Genomic DNA, 20,459 nt, shown 5'->3' with positions numbered 1-20,459 from the left:
AAACGCTACCAGATGGAAAGAGTTTCACTTTCCCCAGTAATTTGTTCCAGCAGCTAATCAACTTCATTCTTAAAAAATTAACGCCTATTTTCTCATTTCAATTTGCCTGGCTTTAGCCTGCAGCTGTGGGTTTGGGCTGTGTCTCTTCTCTCTGGCTTAAACCGCCCCTGGGTACCTGCCTTTTCTCCTCGTGGAGCTATTTATGTCTCACTATACAATTTTCTTCAGCGAAACAACTACAGTTACTTAAATTCCAGTCTTAGGCATCAGTTTGGGCAATTTTTGATTCCAATTCCCCGCTGAGGAGGTGCTGCTCCATGAAGTTTCCTGCCCTGGCCGACCCAAGGCAGGTGCCTCTCTATTTCGCATCCTTCCACGCGGAGGCAACAGATCGTGGCCTCTCTCGGAAACGCAGCTCGGCATAAACAATTGAGTTGAGAAGCAGAATAATGATTGCTGCTGCTGCTGCTGCTGCCTGCAGATAAAGGCCACTTGTGGTGAGCATCACGTCTCTGCTGCCACCAGCTTTAATCACAGCTGAGCTAATGCTGAGCACCACCATCCCCACGCTCTTCTGCTCCCTCCCTCCCTCCCTCCCACTCACTGCACATCTGCCCTCTGTGACTCCTGGCTATCTTCTCAGCCCATTTTTCACCACCTCCTCTTCCTCCCTTTTCCCCTTCCCATTTTACCCATCTTCTCTTAATAAAACCACTCACCTCCTAGAAAGCCAGAGCGTGAATGTGGGGCTGTTTCCCCATCACTCTGTTCCTGCTCTCTCTTTCTCTCAGTATAAACTCTCCAGGGCATGGACTTTCCATGTCTGCCTGGGATAAATGCATCATTATGGACATTCCATAACACCACCAGTCCCATTTACCCATGCTGGTCAGTCAGATATCTGGCAGCTAAGCCAGATTATTAATTATTGTGTTTAAATGCAATAGGTTTCTTAGCCAAAAAAAAGGCATCACAACTGTATCACGACAGTATTTTTGTCTGGTTTATCTCATGGCTTCCCTGGAGCAGAAGCTGACTCTTTGAGGCTTGTATTGCCCTGAACATGTTGATGGTGTACTGTGAGCAACTCACAAACAGACAATTTCAGTTCATTAATACAAATAAACTCTAATTACAAGCAGCAACCAATTAAAATGGCAGAGAGGGCACCTCCTGTGCCTGAGGTAGCAGCCGAAGTGGCAGATGATGCTGCTGCAAGGCCTCAGGACTCCTTCCCTCCCTCCCTCCCTCCCCGCACAAGGAATCTCAGGAAGGTTTCCCACAGAGCCTTCACGAGCAGCCGCTGCTGCCAGGAGAAGCTGCTGCTTCTCCTCTCAGCCTGCTGATGATAGCAGCAAATTTGGGCCATTTTTCACCAGTGATGCTGTCGGTGCCTTAAGAGCAATGCAGGTCCCGGGGAGGGTGGGCTGCAGCACACAGTGATGGGCTCATCCTGGTGCTCGCCAGCCCCACAGCACAGCACATGGCTGGTTGTCCACTTTTATGGCCGCCTGGGCTCCAATGGGGCATTTCTACCCACCCTTGGTCGTGCTGGGCATCCAGGCAGCATTTGGGCTGCCAGGGGCACTGCAGCTCCTGAGGCTGTAAAACAGATTTATTTTTTTTTTTCTTAATTTCAGTTTATGTGACTCAGGGACGCGCCTGGGTCCCAGCCAGGGTATTCCTTTTTCCTTCCATCCAGGGATGGCAGAAATGAGGGATCAAAGCACTGAGGGGATCAAAACATGAAAGCCGGACTAAATGAAGAAACAGGAACGGAGCTCCACTCCCCTCTTCCTTTTTCCTTCCATCCAGGGATGGCAGAAATGAGGGATCAAAGCACTGAGGGGATGAAAACATGAAAGCCAGACTCAATGAAGAAATGGGAACGGAGCTCCACTCCCCTAACGTAATTAACCTTTCCAGGAACAGGTAATAGTCCCAAATTAAAGGCCATGGTGGGACACAGAAACGCATCCAGGGCATGTGGGGGGGGGCCGTAGGGAGCGGGGCATCAAGGAAAATACAAAAGGGCTCCCGGGGAGGAGACGGCGGCGAAACCACCTCCCGAGCGCCCCGGTCCCCAGGCGCCCGCTGCTTCATCGCCTTCTCATTAAGAGCAGAGATTAAAGGGCTCCCAGCGCTGGCGGGTTCCTCAGCCCCGGGCGGTTTGGGGAAGGTCCCCCCCCCTTCCAAAACGCGGGCTGGCTTTGCCCTCCCTCCTCTCTCCCAGCCTCCAGCCCGGGAGGGGACACCACCCGGGGACACCTTCTCCTCTCGGGGTGGCCACAGTGTCCTTCCTGTCCCCCCACTTTGCAGGGGGTCTCTACCCAAGCCGGGGTGCCGGTGCCCCGGCCCTGCCGCACCTCCCCGGCCTCCGCAGCCCCGGCCCGGCGGGCGGTGAGTCCGGTGGCCCCCATCCCCTTCCAGGGCAGCTCGGGGTGGCCACGGGGGGGACGCGGGGTCGCCCTCATCGGAGGGAGGGCAAAGCTCGGGGCGGCGGGAAGGGGGGGCCGGCCGGTATCGGGGTGCGGTGGGAGACCCCCCGGAGGGGGAGAGAAGGATCGGGGCATCCCTCCCCCGGGTGCTGGGCATCCCTCCCCCGGGTGCTGGGCATCTCCCCGGGTGCTGGGCATCCCCCCCCAGCGCTGGGCATCCCTCCCCCGGTGCTGGTGGCCGGGCTCGGAGCATCCTCCCCCGGAGATGGAGGATCCTGCCCAGGGCATCCCCTCCGCCCGGCTGCGGGGGGGGCCGCGCTTGGGGCATCCCCCACCCCACGGCGGGGAGATGGGGGTCCTGCCCGGGGCTTTCCCCCACCGGAGTGATGGGGGTCCTGCTCCGGGGATCATCCCCAAGGGGCACCGGGGGTCCTGCCCGAGGCACCGTCCTGGGGTGTCGGGTCTGTCCTTGGTGCATCCTCCCGGGGGCTGGGGGTGCCGGGGGGCTGAGCTCGGTGCTGGGGGACCTGGTCCTTCCCCACAACCCCCTCCCGTGCCGTCCCCATCCTGGGGGTCAGCACCACCAGCCCCTTTTCGGGGTCAGCAGGGGCTCAGGTGTCCCAGGAGCAGAAGCTGCTTCTGCAGCGTTTCCAGAACATGTCTCTTACCCAGCAAAGCTCCGGGCTGGCAGAGCTCTCTGACCTTTGTTTTGGGGGTCTTGTCATCGGTGTCACCCCCCCCAGAAGCCACGCTGGCTTTGTGGCTCCTTTCCCACGGCTCTACCTTGGACTCCTTCTCCTGGGCTGTAAAATGCCCAGAAACATCCCCAACCCGGCGGCACCACTTAAAAAGCAGATTTCTTGGGAGGAGGCACAGCATTACGGTGCATTTATACGGCAGGATGAACCACTTTCATGATGCCTGTGCTGGAGGGAATATCTACCCATTGCCATACCTGTTTGGGCGTTCATCTGTATGGAAAATGCAGCCTCTTCCCTGGCTAAGGCTGGGGTTGTCTTGCAGAAACCATTTAGTCTGTCTAGACGAGTATGATGAAGAGCAAAGTGCCTGGAGCTGTGACTGATTAGAGCTCGGGTATCTCTGCAGCTTTAGGTTGGTTGTACAGCGCTGACAGGTGCTGCTGGGAGCTTTTGGGGTCTCTGGTTGGCAAATACACGGGGACTGGCCAGTAGATTGTAGAGATTTGCTTCGTGTAAGAGCAAAGGAAGACAAATGCTGCCAGCCCTTCATCACAGGTGCGTGGGAGAAGCATCACAGAGAGTTTAGCCAGACTAAAATGAACACAGAAAGCTCAGAAAATGATGAATAAATGGGTGATGAAGGGGAGCAGGGGGAAAGGCATGTGTCTGTTTGTTTTCTGGAGGGTGGAACAGAGAAGTTCATGAGTGTCTGTGTGACACTTACAAGGCACTAAAAAAAAAGTAGCATTATGTATGAGCATGGAATAAATAAAACCCTTAGGAGAAAAGACTGAAACTAGGGATTAATATATGTCCTTAATACATATTCACGTGAAAAAAAGTGTATTGAAGAGAGAAGGCTTTAATATAAAACAAAATCAAGGGGAAAGTGGATCTATGAGTGTTCTTAAATACTGAGCACTTAAATAAGAGCACTTAAATAAAGACAGATGCAAGCACCTGTCTCCATCTTAGGTATTTAATGACCTTCACAAACCTGCTCTTCAGTCCCACAAACCTCTCTGCGTACGCGTTGCCCATCTGACTTGTCCAACAGTCCAAGTAAATTGATGAGGAAGATTGATGTGAGGACAAACTTCCAGGACTGAGCCTGGCAGCAGTAACTTATCAATCACAGTCACAAGGTGACAGGTAGATTCTCCTCCCAGTAAATCCATGTGAGAATCCCTGAAGATTTCCCCAGCTCTGGGAAAGACTCCTTTAGAGACAGACCACACAAAGCGTCTGTTTCTGAGTCACAAACGTATTCTAGAAATGTTACACACAAATATTATTGGGATCTGGCAGTACGTGAGGCCAGAAGGTTTGATCTGACTTTATGGTCTGGAACACAGACAGATCTGACTCAGTGTTTTGTGGCCATTTAGGGCAAAGCAAACAGAAGATGCTGCAGTTCCTTGTGGGTTCAGGTATGGGGATGAGCAGGTCCAGGGTGTGTTTCATCCATGAGCAGAGGAGATCAATTCTGAGAAGTGCTGAGTGTCTTGAAGTTCCCCCAGAGCCCCTGGCGGGTTGTCCCATTTTAGGTCTGAACCTGAAACCCGGTCTGATCCCAGCAGCTGAGCTCATTCAGGGCCCGGGTCTGAGCAAGGGGCTGTGTTTAGGTCCTCCAGGAAGGAGCTGGACTGGTGACGATTTTATTTGGACTAGTGAGAATTTTAGTTGGCCCAGGGTTAGATGCCTTCACACCTCGGTGTCCTCTCTCTGTCCCATCACCCTGGACTTTCTCGCCCGTTGAGAGTTCAGCTCCTCAGTCAAGAAAAATCTCTTCCTATACATGTCAACAAATAATAAATTGAGAATATTGCTTTGGGGCTGTCATCTGGGTGATGCTGGGGAGGAGAGGCGGGTCCTGGAGGAGCAGACACCAACTCCACATCTCGGGAAAAGAGCTATTAAGCAACTAGGGCATGTGTTGATAATTAGGTAATGCTTGTTATGTTTGCTCTGGGCTTTTCATTTCTGTTGACTGGCTATGAATTTTCTGCACTGTCGCTGCTTGTTTACAGCACGGCACCCAGCTTAAGCAATTAATCAGTTTTAAGAGACTCTGCTAATGTCCCTCTTGACATCCGAAGGGCGCAGTTAAGTGAGTCTGCCTCTAAATACTCCACGGGAGCTGAGAGGGGAAGGAGACAGAATGAATCTCCTTCTGTGCATCCGCAGGCTGCAGCTAATGTCCCTCTTGACATCCGAAGGGCGCAGTTAAGTGAGTCTGCCTCTAAATACTCCACGGGAGCTGAGAGGGGAAGGAGACAGAATGAATCTCCTGTGCATCCGCAGGCTGCAGTGTATGGAAGAGAGTCAGAGTTGGAAATTACTTACAATTTGATTTATAAAACAAACAACTTCAGAATGACCAGCTATAAAAAAACCCCAAACAGTTAAAAAAAAAGTTTTAAAAAATACTATCTCTTCAATATTTGGGCCAAATCCCATAAAATAGCAAATAAATATAGTATGTACAGAGTGCCTTTCTCTGGACCTGTACAACATAGATTTTTCTGCACACAAACCCATTTCTGCCTTGTCAGAAGATCCCCATTGAACTCTCACTGTGTGATATTGCCTTGGCTTTTGAGAATTACGCTGTTACTCTCAGCCCCGGGCATATCTATCCAAGAAAGCAATGTCAATATAATAGAGAGTAAATGACGTATCTGTGAATTACAAAAAGAATAATTCATAGGTAATTTTCAATTACAGAGAATAATTTATAGGTGCCTGATTTGGAAAGAGAATAATTTATGAGGAACCTGAATTGCAATATAGAGCACATTACAGGTTACTGTAAGAAAGGGCGTATTTCGACTGCTCAGCTGTCACATGCTGAGGCTGGATTTTGGGGGCATTTCTAGTGAAAACAGCCACTGGGGAAAAAAAAAAAATCCTTCCAATTCCATAGTAAAAAGATTTGTGTGATACACCAAGTCTGATCTGAAACCTGTGTTTGCAAAAGCCAGATGTACGGCCCGTGTTGTCCTCAGAGCTCCTGCCCCACAGCATCCACCACAACCCAAAAGGCCACAACTGGGTTCCTACAAGATAACCCCCAGGAAAGGCTGTCCCCAGCAGTGGGCAAGGAGCCCAGTGCCAAAACCTTTGGGTTCTGTGTGTCCCCATGGCACTGCACAGATGGGGTCATCAACAAAATGAAAGATAGGAATAACAGAAAAGAGAGGGAGGTCTCCATACACCGGATTAGGACTCCTGGCACAGGCTGTGTCCTTCATGGGCTCAAACGGGCACTGCTCTTTTGTACGATCCAATGCAGGTTCTCCTCGTTTTGGAAAAATTACAAAGTTAGCAAATGGCTGCAAGATGGAATGACAAAACGCAGATTGGGAGGAGAATGCTTTTTGTCTAATGATAAAAGTAGAGAGTGGCACAGGAGTGGATGTGAGGAGCGTCTCCACTTGCAGATCTTTACACTATTATTTTGCTTAAAGCATTTCCTCAAGTGCAACTACAAGTTTTTATCCTTTTAAATAAAGAGAGCTACTTTCTCCTCCTCAGGACTTGCTAGTCAAGTCCTACGCCTTGTCATTAAACAAGGACCCAAATTAGATGCCTTTTACTTTAAAGACATGATGTCTCCCTCCTACATACCTGAAGGGCATCAGGACCCATGGGTTCTTCCACTTCTTCATCACCACCTTAGCTTCTTAAAAACTGAGGGGAAAAAAAAATAAATCCCAGCTAAAGTACCATTCCTTCCTGAAGCACCGCACCAGGCACCCTTGACACAAGAGCTAAAAATTGCAAAGCCCTTCTGCACTACTTCAGTTAATGAAACACTATATTCATATATTAGATCAAGCACAAATAACATCTACTGCGGTTAATGTTGTAAAACGGCCTCTTTTTTAAACTGCTGAAGTTGTCCATAACATTTTTCTGAAGCATTAATTTTCCCCAGTGAAGCATTTGAGAAAAGCTCGTTAAAGGGAAGTAATTGGGCCGGGTTTGGAGAGCGTGAGGGGTCGGTGCTGTTCTGTGGGCAGCAATCCCTGAGTCTGCAGGAGAAGGAGCCACACGTGGCTCCAGACTCTGTGCTGCAAGAGAATCCCTGTGCGTGAGCTTCCCAATCATGGATATCCTCAGCCACAGTGGCCATGCACAAAACATCCCTGCTCAAAGCTGGGAACGTCTGGAGCTGGGTGAATATCCCCTTTTAGGCAGCCTTGGGAAACAATGTGTGTCCCATAGCTTTGGGTACTCACTCTATTCCACCAGAGACCCCCGGGGGAACACATGCTAGAGGACTGTGTGCTCATTGTATCTGCCGTTGCAAACGTCCACTCTTTGCTGCTTCCCATTTAGAAAAGAGAAATCCATTCATTTTCTCACCAGCTCCTCCTCCTCCCCCAGACCCACACTCCATTTACTGCCAGGAAGCGCTGATGGAAGCGGCTCCTGCTTCTCAGAAACCTCCTCTGACAAGATCACCCTCAACTTGGACCAAGTGCAACGTCTCTCCTTGACTTCCCCAGGAGCACCAGGCAGGCAGTAGCTCCCAGGATCACATCCTTGGTCATTTTAATACCCTTAAGAGGTTTCCAAGTCTAACTTCATTCTGTGTATGACCAGAAAAAAACGATGCTTGTATTTAAAGTTCACTCAGAACAAATGAAAACTTGGCCCTGGGCAAAGGCAACACTCCTGATGACCTGGTGGGGTCAGACTCTCACTTCGCCCTCCCAAATCTGGAAGCACGTCAGGAGTGTGGAGATTTGGGTGACAAAGCACAGAACAACCTCACACGAACCCTTGTTGCTACCTGGAACAAACAGCAGCAGCAATTCTGACAGCTTTTGGGCAATAAGAAGAGGTGGATGAGGAAGCATCGTGGATTTTATTTCTAAATTTCCGTTGGAGCAGGGCCTTTGTGTCGCTCCAGATCCCACCGTGCTGCTGCTGTCAGCCTTTAAAGCCAGAGAAATACAAAGCTTGCAAATACAAAAGAAAACTGCTCACCCTCTCCTAGTCTACACGCCCTTAGCGCCAAAAAAGATCACACAAAACAAGTCTCTTTTAAGGACTGTTCATACATACACACGTCTTCCCAAGGGTTAGATGTAAAGAAACTCCATGTTAATTTTAATGGGCTGCCACCTTCCTCTTATGGTGCAAACTACCAGAGTCTTCTCTGCATTACTGAGGGAAGACTTTGGCTCATGTCGGTACTATTTTTTAAATATTGAATTTTCTTGTTATATCGCTGTCCTCAGGGGCCGCTGAGTATCATTTACCTGGCAGGGCTGGGCTGCAGACCCACTTAAATGATAGACTTAACCGGTTCCTCCTGAAATAAATAAAAGTAATAATGCTGTAATAACAGTGATGGGCAGCAGCTGGTACATTTGTTTATCCACCCAGAAAGCTTGTCTGGTTTCTTTTAGGTTAGTATTAACTTGCCTAATAGAAGAGAAAACTTTCTAGAAACCCTTTTGTGTGTATCTACCTGTGGATTTTCATTCTGCTGCAGACAGAAGGGACACTTACCTGTGGTAGGCAGCTTTGCCCCAGGTCCCTCTTCAAAATACTCTGATTCTACTTGGCATGATCTCCTTACAAAAAATGAGTGTCTTTGGAGAAATCCAGACATAGGTTAGCCATAGGGATTGTACTGTTTCCTCTTTTTCTTCCCTTTCTCCAAGACGTCTACTGGAATATCCATGAGTGCATAAACTGCAATGGGGAATTGGTTCCTGACTTCTGCAGCTCTGGAACACGGTGGCCTTAGAAAGGACCCCAGAGAGGATATTTCTGGGATGCTCTGAATTAATTTCTTCCTGCTGCAGGCTTTTGTTTGCTCTTTATTTACCACTTTACGTCATCACCAGCATTCTTGACGATAACACGGTGTGACATGAAGTTATTCATGAAGTGAGGTGATGGCAATGGGCCCATACGTATCTCGTTAGAGAGGCAGCACCAACACTCACAGCTCTCACACACCGTGTCTCACCTGTGGATCAGGCTGGGCAAACCTTTCTGCATCTCTTGTAGCCTGACAACAGCGCTGGGAGCCAGCAGATGCCCCAGGCCAATACCTAAGAGCAGGGATTTAAGGCTGTTAAAGGAAAGTGTCAACAGTGAACAGCTGCTTTCATTGGTTTCAGGTAAGTTAGAAGGTTAGGATTCTGATAGATAAATAAAGACCAAGACCTACTGCTTCCTTCCTGCCATGGGCCTTTGCCTCTGAGAGCCCCAAGGAACGTGTTTTAGTTCAAGCAAAAAGGAGCACCAACTTTCGACATGGTATCAGGGCCAGTGCAGCCAGCTGTACAACACACAGAGGTGTTTTCCATGTTATTGGGACTTCGGAATGGAGCACCAAAACAAAATAATAATCGAACTATCTGATTTAATCCAGACATCTAGCTGCAATCGTGGGCTATGCATTCTTGAGCACCATCTACTGGTACATTGGCCATGAACCAGTGACACACACACAGATGTAGAGCACCCTGTAACACCTTCTCTCACGTCACAGAGGTGTTTTCCATGTTATTGGGACTTCGGAATGGAGCACCAAAACAAAATAATAATCGAACTATCTGATTTAATCCAGACATCTAGCTGCAATCGTGGGCTATGCATTCTTGAGCACCATCTACTGGTACATTGGCCATGAACCAGTGACACACACACAGATGTAGAGCACCCTGTAACACCTTCTCTCACGTAAACGCGTAGGGCTTCTGGCCAGCTCCACCTACAGCATTTATAAACTCCCAATCAAACCTCACAGCTGGGATCTTGGGGCAGATGGCCTCGAGATTAGTAAACGCGTAGGGCTTCTGGCCAGCTCCACGTACAGCATTTATAAGCTCCCAATCAAACCCCACAGCTGGGATCTTGGGGCAAATGGCCTTGAGAGGAACGTGTGAGAAGGTTTCCAGGTCGTCGGACTAGATGAGCTTTGGAGGTCCCTTCCGGCCTGGGCAATTCTATGATTCTATGAGATCAAAGAGTGAGAAGGTTTCTAGGTTCCTGGGGAGGCCACGTGCTGATGGTTGTGTCCCCTCCTGCAGGCAGTGCCACAGCCGGCGGGTGTCTCCGCGATGCTGCAGTGCAAACACGCTCAGGAATTCAGCTTCGGGCCCCGGGCTCTGAAGGACGCGCTCATCTCCACCAACCCAGCCCTGCAGGAGCTCTACTCCAAAGCTTTCTCCAGGGCAGAGAAGCTGTTCCTCTCCGAAGCCTACAACCCGCAGAGAACGCTCTTCTGCACGCTGCTCATCCGGACGGCTTTCGACTGGCTCCTCAGCCATCCCGATGCCCCTGAGGACTTTGAGACGTTCTACCACGCCATGATGAGGAGGAAGCAGAACTTCTGTCGAAAGCACATTTACCTCCAACCTATAGGTAACGGGAGCATCCTCACTGAGCCACCTGGGGAGATACGGGAGGGAGGTGGGTGGTGCTGGATGCTACGAATATCTTCTCCTAAGGACCAACCTGCAAAATGCAATTGCCACAGCAAAGTCTGTAATACCAAAGGCTCTGGTGTGCCCCCCAAGTCCAGAGTCACAAGCCACAATGACAACCATCAGTAGACCTGCCCTGTAAATGGCATGTGTGTCCCTGGGTGAGAGTTGCTGTGAATATAAGTATGCACACACACTCACATACCTATCTATGTGTAAAGCTATGCTGGGTAAACCAGCATTTCTGGAGCTCCATCCCTGATGGGTCATGGAAAGCAGCCACCCATTCCAACATTAATCTTTCTGCACGACTTAAATAGGAGAAAACCTTCCTGGCACATCTGCTCTGCTAACGAGAGAGTGCACTAATGCCCCCGGCCACCTCTCAGAAAGAGTCCCCTCTTCTCCTCCAGATCTGTAGAGCCACCTAGAGCCATCTGCCGCTTCCCAATTATCTTCAGAACTAACCCAGATGCTGTGGTCGGCCCCACAAAAACCCTTCGGATCTTATGGTTCACCCTGGCTTTGAGGGAGTGATTAATAGAGCTTCTCTCCTTAGATTTGGTGGAAGGGCCTGCCGGGCTCTCCCTGCTGGATTCCCTCCAGAGCTGTGTGGAGTCTTTCTTCCTGGGGCTCCGTGTGAAGTGCCTTCCCTCCATCCCCATCTCCTCCATTCACTGCTGCTACCGCCACAGCCAGGACACGGACAGGGTGCAGCTCCACGCAGGTGAGGACCTGGCAGGGGGGAGCCCGGGCAGAGCTCAGCTTGGCACAGGGGCACCAGCCCTCCCTTAGGAAATGCCTGAAATAGCCCTTCATTGCCTGAGCAGGGAGGGGAGGAGGAAGGGAGTGAAAAGGGAGAAATCCTGTTCCCGTGGAAAACCCAGAACTCTGAGGCTGGAAACAGGAATAAAACACAAAGTGAGTTTCATCATATTTTCCTCTGCTGTTTGTATTCCTCAGTGTTATTATGCTTAGGTCCAGCTTGGCAAAATGATGGGATGGGCTCTGCGGGAAGGCACTGCTGATGTGGTGCACTCTGGGCTCTCCCAGCTCTTGTCCAGAGCCAAAGTAAATTCATGGCCTGGGTGGTGCAGGTGGGGATCCCACCGGCCTTTCATGTCAGGAAATTTGGGTTCAAGTGTCACGCAGCTCCCCAGGGAAACGGGATTGTCAGCTGCCAAACAGCCCCTGCACAAACATCCCTCTGGAACAGGCTGTTTGCAGGTACTGTGGGCAGCACGTGGTCGACACAAACCCAACGTCACAGCGATGGGCTGCTCCAGCTCAGATCTGAAATCCTATAGGGAAATTCTTCTGCTTCCAGGGGTTGATTTCCATGGGTCAGTACTGAATTCACCCATGTCTCTGCCCTTAGCTCTGCTTTGTTTTAACTCAGTGCTCAAGACCACTTCAGAAGCCAGGGCTGCTCGTACTTTGATTTGAGGGGATGGGCCACACATGGTTCTTCAGCCCAGATGCTGAATGGAGCAGCTCTGCCTATCCATGCCTTGGATTGCATCCTTCTTCCCCTATAACAAGAGAAATTCCAGCCCTTGATACCTTCCAGGGATGCTTTATTTTAACGGCCTTCTCTCATGTATTTGTCCAGATGGGATCCTGAATTTCCTGAAGAACAACAAGCCCATGGATGCCCTGTGTGTCCTTGGACTGACTCTGCTGGACCTTTACCCGTGTGAGACCTGGAGCTTCACGTTCAGCAAATTCCTGCCAGGACAAGGTGGGATTGGTGTCCCATGATCTCCCAGCAACGTACCAAAAAGCCTTCCTTGGGGGACTGGAACAGCTAAATTTTATCCTTAACATTCTATTCACTCCCTGATAAGAGGAACTATGTTTTCCCAATTTAAAATTAGGGGAGTCAGGGCTCCTGATCCAGACAAAGGTAACTTGAGGTGCTACAAACCTTTTGGGAAGTGTGTCTCCTCTTGCCCCGTGCACTCAACTGGACCCTGCTACAATGGCTTTCTTTTCATGATGCCCAAGGTGAGAGGCAGTGGGGAGAGAGCTGATGCCTGACTCGTATGTGTCTCTCTTTACAGAAGTGGGAGTCTGCAGCTTTGCCAGATTTTCCGGGGATTTCCCCCAGGCTGGGTGTAGCAGCTTGAATCCACTCACGCAGAAGGAGCAGCTGAGCAAAGTCAGCGAGGAGAGCAGAGAGAGGACACTGCCCTTCAGTGCCCAGGAGATGGTCCAGTGCTGTAAGGTAGGACCAGCCACCTCCTGCACCCCCTATTTCTTGCCAGGTAGGGTTAAATGTCTCAGACCTGAGTGTAATCCCTGTCTCAGCCCAGTGAAACTGGCATGAGACCCAGCTCCCAGGAGATGCAGGGCATCCCAGCCAAGTCCACGCGTCTAACCCAGTCCTGAAGAGCTTGTATTTTAGGGCACAACATAGACAGCTCTTACACCCCTTGACACTGGAGCAAACTCTAGCATCAGCTGAGGCTACAGGACTTGCCTTATGGCATGGAGCACACCGAGGTAAAGGTGGGACTGTGTCTTCCTCAGACACTGGTACCCAGAAGGGCAGAGGACCAGGTGCCAGCCCTGCTTACGTGGATGGATGAGGAAAATCCCTAAGACAAGTTTGCACATATGTTTATATGCAGATGCCCTTAAACTCCATTCCTCTCCAACACATCCTCTTCATGAGTGCTGTCCTCCCTCACCCCAGCATCTCCCCTGTGCCCTCCTGCCAGCTCTGCTTCTCCCAAAGCTGGCCCGTGGGGAGCAGTCACACCAACACCTTCCAGGCCATTTCCCTCTGCCTCCCCTGGCATTTGCTCAGGATTTTCTAGTCTGGGATCTCTTCCTGTAGTAATCTCCAATGCTGTTAGGCAGAGGTGGGAGGAGGAGGGGAACACTCCATCCTCAGCCTTTCCCTGGTTGCCAATTCCCAAGGAGGTCATGCTTGGCCAGATGACTCCAGCTCCATTTTTGCTTTGGCACAAACATTGAGAGCGTCTGCTCTGGAAGGACCAGATCTGTTATTGCCAGTAGCTTCTTATAGATTTCTCTCATGGACGGTGCTGCTCTTTTCAGACCCCAGTTGGGACTGTTTTTCCTCCTTAAAAAAGCCAAACCCAACACTACACTGTCCTCGAGGAAGAGGGTGACAGCAGCACAGCCCTGGAGCTCTGAACACATTATCTACAGGGTCTTCCCACATCTGCTTCTGAAAAAAAACAACCCACCCATCCACCCCTCCTCCTCCACCATACAAACATGGATGGTGGGGTACCTGGGGAGACGGGAGCCACGTTCTCCTTCCACCTGGGAAAAGCCTGGGCTGAAGGGCCACCAGGGCTGGGCAAGGCGCTGGTTCCACTGTCGGGGCAGGGAAGGTGGAAGGGCAGAGGGAACAGGACTGACCGTGTGCTCCTGTGATGTTTGCTTTCCCCAAAGGTGACCTGTCACGAGATCTGCCACCTGATGGGGCTGGGGACGTGCCGCTGGCTGCAGTGCATCATGCAGGGTGCCCTGAGCCTGGACGAAGCCCTGCTGCGGCCCCTGGAGCCCTGTCCCATCTGCCTGCGGAAGCTGCAGCACGTCGTGGGCTTCAAGCTGGTGGAGCGCTACAGGGTGAGAGACAGAGCCCTCCCCGGCCCTGCCAGGAGCAAGGGGACAGGGCAGGGAGCAGAGCAGCTCGCCCCAAAGCACAGCGTAACACACGGCTGCAGCACATCTCAAACACAGACCCTGCTCTCTGTGCAAGGTGCCAAGAGAAAAAGCTTAAACCTAAACAAGGGGGATGTTGTAGACATGGTCTGTGACTGTCAGAGCATCTCACACAAGCTCTAGGGCTTTTGGCTGTTTACAGGAAGGTTATTCACAATGCAACAACCTACCTGCATTTCCCCAAAAATGGGGGGAGAGGGGGCCAGGCAGATTCCAAGCCAGAGCAGCAGCAGGAGCACTGCAGATCCCACATCCATGCCCTTTCCTATGGGCCACCATGGTCTGCTGCCTCTCTGGGGCTGCTGGTAACAGGGAGAAAATGCCAGGCAGGGCCTTTGCTGCAGTTCCTCTGTGTAAAGAGATGAGAAAGGATCCCAGATTATTATTCCCTAATAAGTAGAGGGTCCCAGACTCATCTTTTGCCTCTTCTCTCCCACCCACAGAACTGGTAACATCACATTCAGGAATAGCACTCAGCCAGCCTCAGCTCCAGAAAGGGTTTTCTGCCTCTATTGTCTAAAAACCAGGATTTAGTAGCTAAAAGGCTGGTGGAATATAAATAATTTCCCCGTTCTCACTCAGTACCCTATCTTCTCCCTGGTGATAATTCCTGTCTGACACACATCACACTCAGAGGCAGGGCTTTCCACGGCTGCCTATTTTAATGTCTGTGGGTTATATTTGTAACAAGATACGTGCAGAATGAGAATGGGGATGCCTCTAGTTTCATTCAGCTTGGAACCAGCTGCACAGAAGCACATGGGGGGAAAAAACCACACTTGTGGGGCTTTGCCAGTTCTCTGTGAGACCCATCTCTGACTTCGTGGCTGTTTGGTCCCTGCTTCTCTCCGAGAGGTGCTTAAACTGCCCAGAACACCAGAGGGATAAATCTGGTTTATTTAAACACCCGACCTGTCAGCATCCAGCTATTCCTTTCTACAAGAGCACTGCCATCTGCACGAAGCTTTTTTTTAGAAGTGTTTTTGCCTTTACACCTGCAGTAAATGCTGTAATTCGCTCAGCATCTCCTGGCACCAACGAAGAGAAGCCTGAAGAGAGGATACAATTGCCAAACGCCACATCTGCTTCCTTGACGAGGAAAAGCTCAGGCCAGGTGCAAGTCTGAAGTCACATTTCCCTTTGGAAAGCCAGGACGGATCCCCTCCTGCCACATAACGCCCCAGACACTCGTAATAAACAGAGGAAATACCAGCCCCCGAGCTGTTCCTGGCCAGGAGCAGGTAACTCCACTGAATTCTGTGGAGGAGACAGGGTTACAGGCAGAGGAGCACGTGGAGCAGGAAACCAGTCCTTAATCAGACCCCAGTTGGGACTGTTTTTCCTCCTTAAAAAAGCCAAACCCAACACTACACTGTCCTCGAGGAAGAGGGTGACAGCAGCACAGCCCTGGAGCTCTGAACACATTATCTACAGGGTCTTCCCACATCTGCTTCTGAAAAAAAACAACCCACCCATCCACCCCTCCTCCTCCACCATACAAACATGGATGGTGGGGTACCTGGGGAGACGGGAGCCACGTTCTCCTTCCACCTGGGAAAAGCCTGGGCTGAAGGGCCACCAGGGCTGGGCAAGGCGCTGGTTCCACTGTCGGGGCAGGGAAGGTGGAAGGGCAGAGGGAACAGGACTGACCGTGTGCTCCTGTGATGTTTGCTTTCCCCAAAGGTGACCTGTCACGAGATCTGCCACCTGATGGGGCTGGGGACGTGCCGCTGGCTGCAGTGCATCATGCAGGGTGCCCTGAGCCTGGACGAAGCCCTGCTGCGGCCCCTGGAGCCCTGTCCCATCTGCCTGCGGAAGCTGCAGCATGTCGTGGGCTTCAAGCTGGTGGAGCGCTACAGGGTGAGAGACAGAGCCCTCCCCGGCCCTGCCAGGAGCAAGGGGACAGGGCAGGGAGCAGAGCAGCTCGCCCCAAAGCACAGCGTAACACACGGCTGCAGCACATCTCAAACACAGACCCTGCTCTTTGTGCAAGGTGCCAAGAGAAAAAGCTTAAACCTAAACAAGGGGGATGTTGTAGACATGGTCTGTGACTGTCAGAGCATCTCACACAAGCTCTAGGGCTTTTGGCTGTTTGCAGGAAGGTTATTCACAATGCAACAACCTACCTGCATTTCCCCAAAAATGGGGGGAGAGGGGGCCAGGCAGATTCCAAGCCAGAGCAGCAGCAGGAGCACTGCAGATCCCACATCCATGCCCTTTCCTATGGGCCACCATGGTCTGCTGCCTCTCTGGGGCTGCTGGTAACAGGGAGAAAATGCCAGGCAGGGCCTTTGCTGCAGTTCCTCTGTGTAAAGAGATGAGAAAGGATCCCAGATTATTACTCCCTAATAAGTAGAGGGTCCCAGACTCATCTTTTGCCTCTTCTCTCCCACCCACAGAACTGGTAACATCACATTCAGGAATAGCACTCAGCCAGCCTCAGCTCCAGAAAGGGTTTTCTGCCTCTATTGTCTAAAAACCAGGATTTAGTAGCTAAAAGGCTGGTGGAATATAAATAATTTCCCCGTTCTCACTCAGTACCCTATCTTCTCCCTGGTGATAATTCCTGTCTGACACACATCACACTCAGAGGCAGGGCTTTCCACGGCTGCCTATTTTAATGTCTGTGGGTTATATTTGTAACAAGATACGTGCAGAATGAGAATGGGGATGCCTCTAGTTTCATTCAGCTTGGAACCAGCTGCACAGAAGCACATGGGGGGAAAAAACCACACTTGTGGGGCTTTGCCAGTTCTCTGTGAGACCCATCTCTGACTTCGTGGCTGTTTGGTCCCTGCTTCTCTCCGAGAGGTGCTTAAACTGCCCAGAACACCAGAGGGATAAATCTGGTTTATTTAAACACCCGACCTGTCAGCATCCAGCTATTCCTTTCTACAAGAGCACTGCCATCTGCACGAAGCTTTTTTTTAGAAGTGTTTTTGCCTTTACACCTGCAGTAAATGCTGTAATTCGCTCAGCATCTCCTGGCACCAACGAAGAGAAGCCTGAAGAGAGGATACAATTGCCAAACGCCACATCTGCTTCCTTGACGAGGAAAAGCTCAGCTAGATACAGGACAAGCTGGTGTAAGACAGTTGGGATAATCTCAGTGAGAGGAACTATAAATGCCAGAGATGAATTAAATAGTCAGGGAACCTGACAGAAGAGAGCACAAAGCATTTGGAGGCAACATCAGATGGCAAAAAGTTGCTCGCTAAGCACATTTAGAGAGGTTGGGGATGGCCAAGTGCAAGTCTGAAGTCACATTTCCCTTTGGAAAGCCAGGACGGATCCCCTCCTGCCACATAACGCCCCAGACACTCGTAATAAACAGAGGAAATACCAGCCCCCGAGCTGTTCCTGGCCAGGAGCAGGTAACTCCACTGAAGTCTGTGGTGGAGACAGGGTTACGGGCAGAGGAGCACGTGGGGCAGGAAACCAGTCCTTGTGCAGGAGGAAGAGCCCCTCAATTTATTTATGCGAGTTGCACTCGGAAACATACTCTGTTTTTTCAACACAGCTGCTTATTCCAGCCTGAGTCATCTCGAAAACTGAAAGCAAATCCCTCCTCGTGGTGTTTCCTCACCGCAGCCAGCGTTTCACCTGCTGCTCCTGCAGCAGCCCAGGCTGCTCTGCACCCAGTGCCTGGGACAGATTGCAGTTATCTGCCTTAAATAATCCAGGTATACTCTTTGAACAGCCTCAGCTCCACAGCTTTTTCCTCCTCTTGGGGCATGGGGCCAAGTAGCAATTGTGATTCCTTCCCAGATTCATTAGTCTTAGGAATTTTAAGAGACATTATAAAATCACGTGTGGATGGCTTTGCTGTTCCCTTCGCCCCTCCGTCTCCTATTGCAGCTTCTGGTGCCTCCTTTACTTTTTAAACCCAGAGGGAGAGAAAGGCTAATGGAGGTGGCACAAGGCAGGAGAAAAGTTGTTCCTTTACATCTTTTCTTACCCCAGAAGGAGGGGGCAGGGGGGATTAACTCAGCTGAAAGAGTCCATTTTGTTCTTGTACAAAATTCTTCCCCGAGGCTTCATGCACAGACCGACTGAGAAACGGGGCCGATTTCTCCCACCCACTCAATTTGAGCTCTTTATCCTTTCTGTCACTTGCCTGAAGAGAGAGCAAAGGAGGAGGGAAGGGGGAGGGAGCTCTGCGGGGCTGGAAATCTCCTGCCCATCTCAAACACCCCAAGCTCACCCTGAGCTGGGCACCTACAGACCCAGCACGGTGACCAGCATCTCCCATTAATAGTTTCTCAGAGCAATCACAGGGCTTTGCAAAGGTATTTGCTGGGAGCTACAGAAAGTAAACATGAGGCAAGAGGTCACAAAAGCTGTGAAAAAGCTGAAAAAAACCCACACCAAAACACCCCACACACACCCCAAAGAGGCAAACAAGGAGATCACCCTTTATCCAAGGAGATCACCTTTTATCCAGCCATGACTGGAGCGCTGTGATTCATTTCCCAAAGCATAAGAAATAAATGTGCCAGGAGCAACCCCTTACATGCCCCATTGTAGCACTGAATATTTGAAAAGGAAATTGGCTCAGACATTTTCTTTTCATTAATTCTTTCCTGGAGCTCGGCCTTCCCCCTTGTGCGTTTCAGCTCAAGAGGGGAAGAGCTATTCTTAGGAATAAAATGCACGTTACCCCAGGAGTTAACAGCATGATGAAACAAGATTCTTCACCGCTATCTCAGGAGCTTTTAAAATGACACAGCTTCCTCTAGAGAGGCGCTGGCTTGGCTCTCCCAGGGATCATATCCACACAGCGAGGACTGGATTTGTGCCATTTTTCTCCTACCATCTTCAGGAATTAGACAGATACATCCCACATCTGACCAGGGGCAGAACTGCCACAGATGCTGGCTCCAAGAAAACGAGGTGATAGAAAACCCCAGCTCTGTAGGGTAACCACGAGTTGTCTGAACCCCTCTTCTGGCAGAAAGGACAGGAATTAGACAGATACATCCCACATCTGACTGGGGGCAGAACTGCCATAGATGCTGGCTCCAAGAAAGCGAGATGAGAGAAAACCCCTGCTCTGTAGGGTAACCATGAGCTGTCTGAACCCCTCTTCTGGCAGAGAGGACCACAGCACCTGAAGCTGAGCTCCCCTCAAGATGAATAGGTTGACCTGATGAAATCTAAGGAAGGTATATCTGTTTTTTCCCCTGTTCTCTAACATGAAACCTCTACCCCCCCCCCCCAAGATGAACAGGTTGACCTGATGAAATCTAAGGAAGGCATACCTGTTTTTTTTTCCCTATTCTCTAACATGAAACCTTTTCCCCTCTCACCACAGAAACTCTACGCTTGGACACAGACCGTGTTGTCCACGTGGCCAAGGAAAGAGTCAGCAGACCTGTCCTCCTCGGAGGACATCCTTCCATACAGCTCGGACTCAGGGATGTGTTGTGAGAACGACTCCGAGGCGGTGACCTCCTTGTCCGAGCCGCTGACACCGGACACGTGCAGCCAGGCCCTCTCCATCGGCCAGGAGCTGGAACAGGACGAGCACTCATGTTCCCTGGTGGAAGCTCAGAGCCAGCCCCAGCTCCCCGGGCCCACCAAGTCCACAGACATCATCAAAGACTACGAACTGTGGCTGGAGACCTGCATCGCTGCCCTGGAGAGGAACGTCTCCGAGGAGGAGCTGGCTCAAGTAGACAAGACTGTGGATGCCCTGGCCAAGTGGGAAATGTTTACAGGCCAACTGCCTGCTATGAAGAAGGACCTACCCTTTGCTAAGGACAACACCGGGCTACGGAAGGTTCTCGGAGACAAATTTTCCTCCTTGCGGAGGAAACTGAGTTCCAGAAAACTGTCCAAAGGGGACTCGTCCCCTCATCGTTGGCGGTGGGAGGAAAACTAGGCCGGGTCTGCCTGGGGCTGGGCCAGTTTCACTCCCACAGCTTTGGTTACGTTACGGCCTTGGCTCCTGACCTTGCTCACCAGAAAGTTGTTGCTGTCAGAGAGAAACAGCAACTCCCCACAGGAATAAAAGGTGTTTCTTTTTCTGAGATTGCTAACATGTTTTTGATGCCGTCAGTTCTTCTCTGAGGGTTTTTCCTGTGCTGGTCTAAGCGACAGCACGACTCCAAACCCCCAGTCAAGTCCTATGTAGGAGCTTGTATTTTCTTGCCATAATT

The 20,459-nt window shown here is 50.8% G+C and overlaps 1 protein-coding gene across 1 annotated transcript; it reads left to right on the top strand.

Annotated features, from left to right (window-relative positions):
- The first annotated feature begins 2,357 nt into the window (after positions 1 to 2,357).
- AMZ1 (archaelysin family metallopeptidase 1) lies at positions 2,358 to 20,300 on the top strand. The gene is made up of 7 exons (XM_014946215.1): positions 2,358 to 2,400; positions 10,201 to 10,534; positions 11,156 to 11,323; positions 12,209 to 12,337; positions 12,660 to 12,823; positions 14,026 to 14,202; positions 19,613 to 20,300. Exons 2-7 carry the CDS (start codon positions 10,231 to 10,233, stop codon positions 20,180 to 20,182), a joined length of 1,512 nt encoding a protein of 503 aa, XP_014801701.1. The 5' UTR covers positions 2,358 to 2,400; positions 10,201 to 10,230; the 3' UTR covers positions 20,183 to 20,300.
- Positions 20,301 to 20,459: the final 159 nt, after the last annotated feature.

The sequence above is a fragment of the Calidris pugnax genome, unplaced genomic scaffold, assembly GCF_001431845.1.
Source record: "Calidris pugnax isolate Ruff unplaced genomic scaffold, ASM143184v1 scaffold123, whole genome shotgun sequence".
Lineage (NCBI taxonomy): Eukaryota > Metazoa > Chordata > Aves > Charadriiformes > Scolopacidae > Calidris > Calidris pugnax.
Note: the sequence above shows the minus strand (reverse complement) of the source record. Positions and strands in the feature narration are given on the sequence as shown.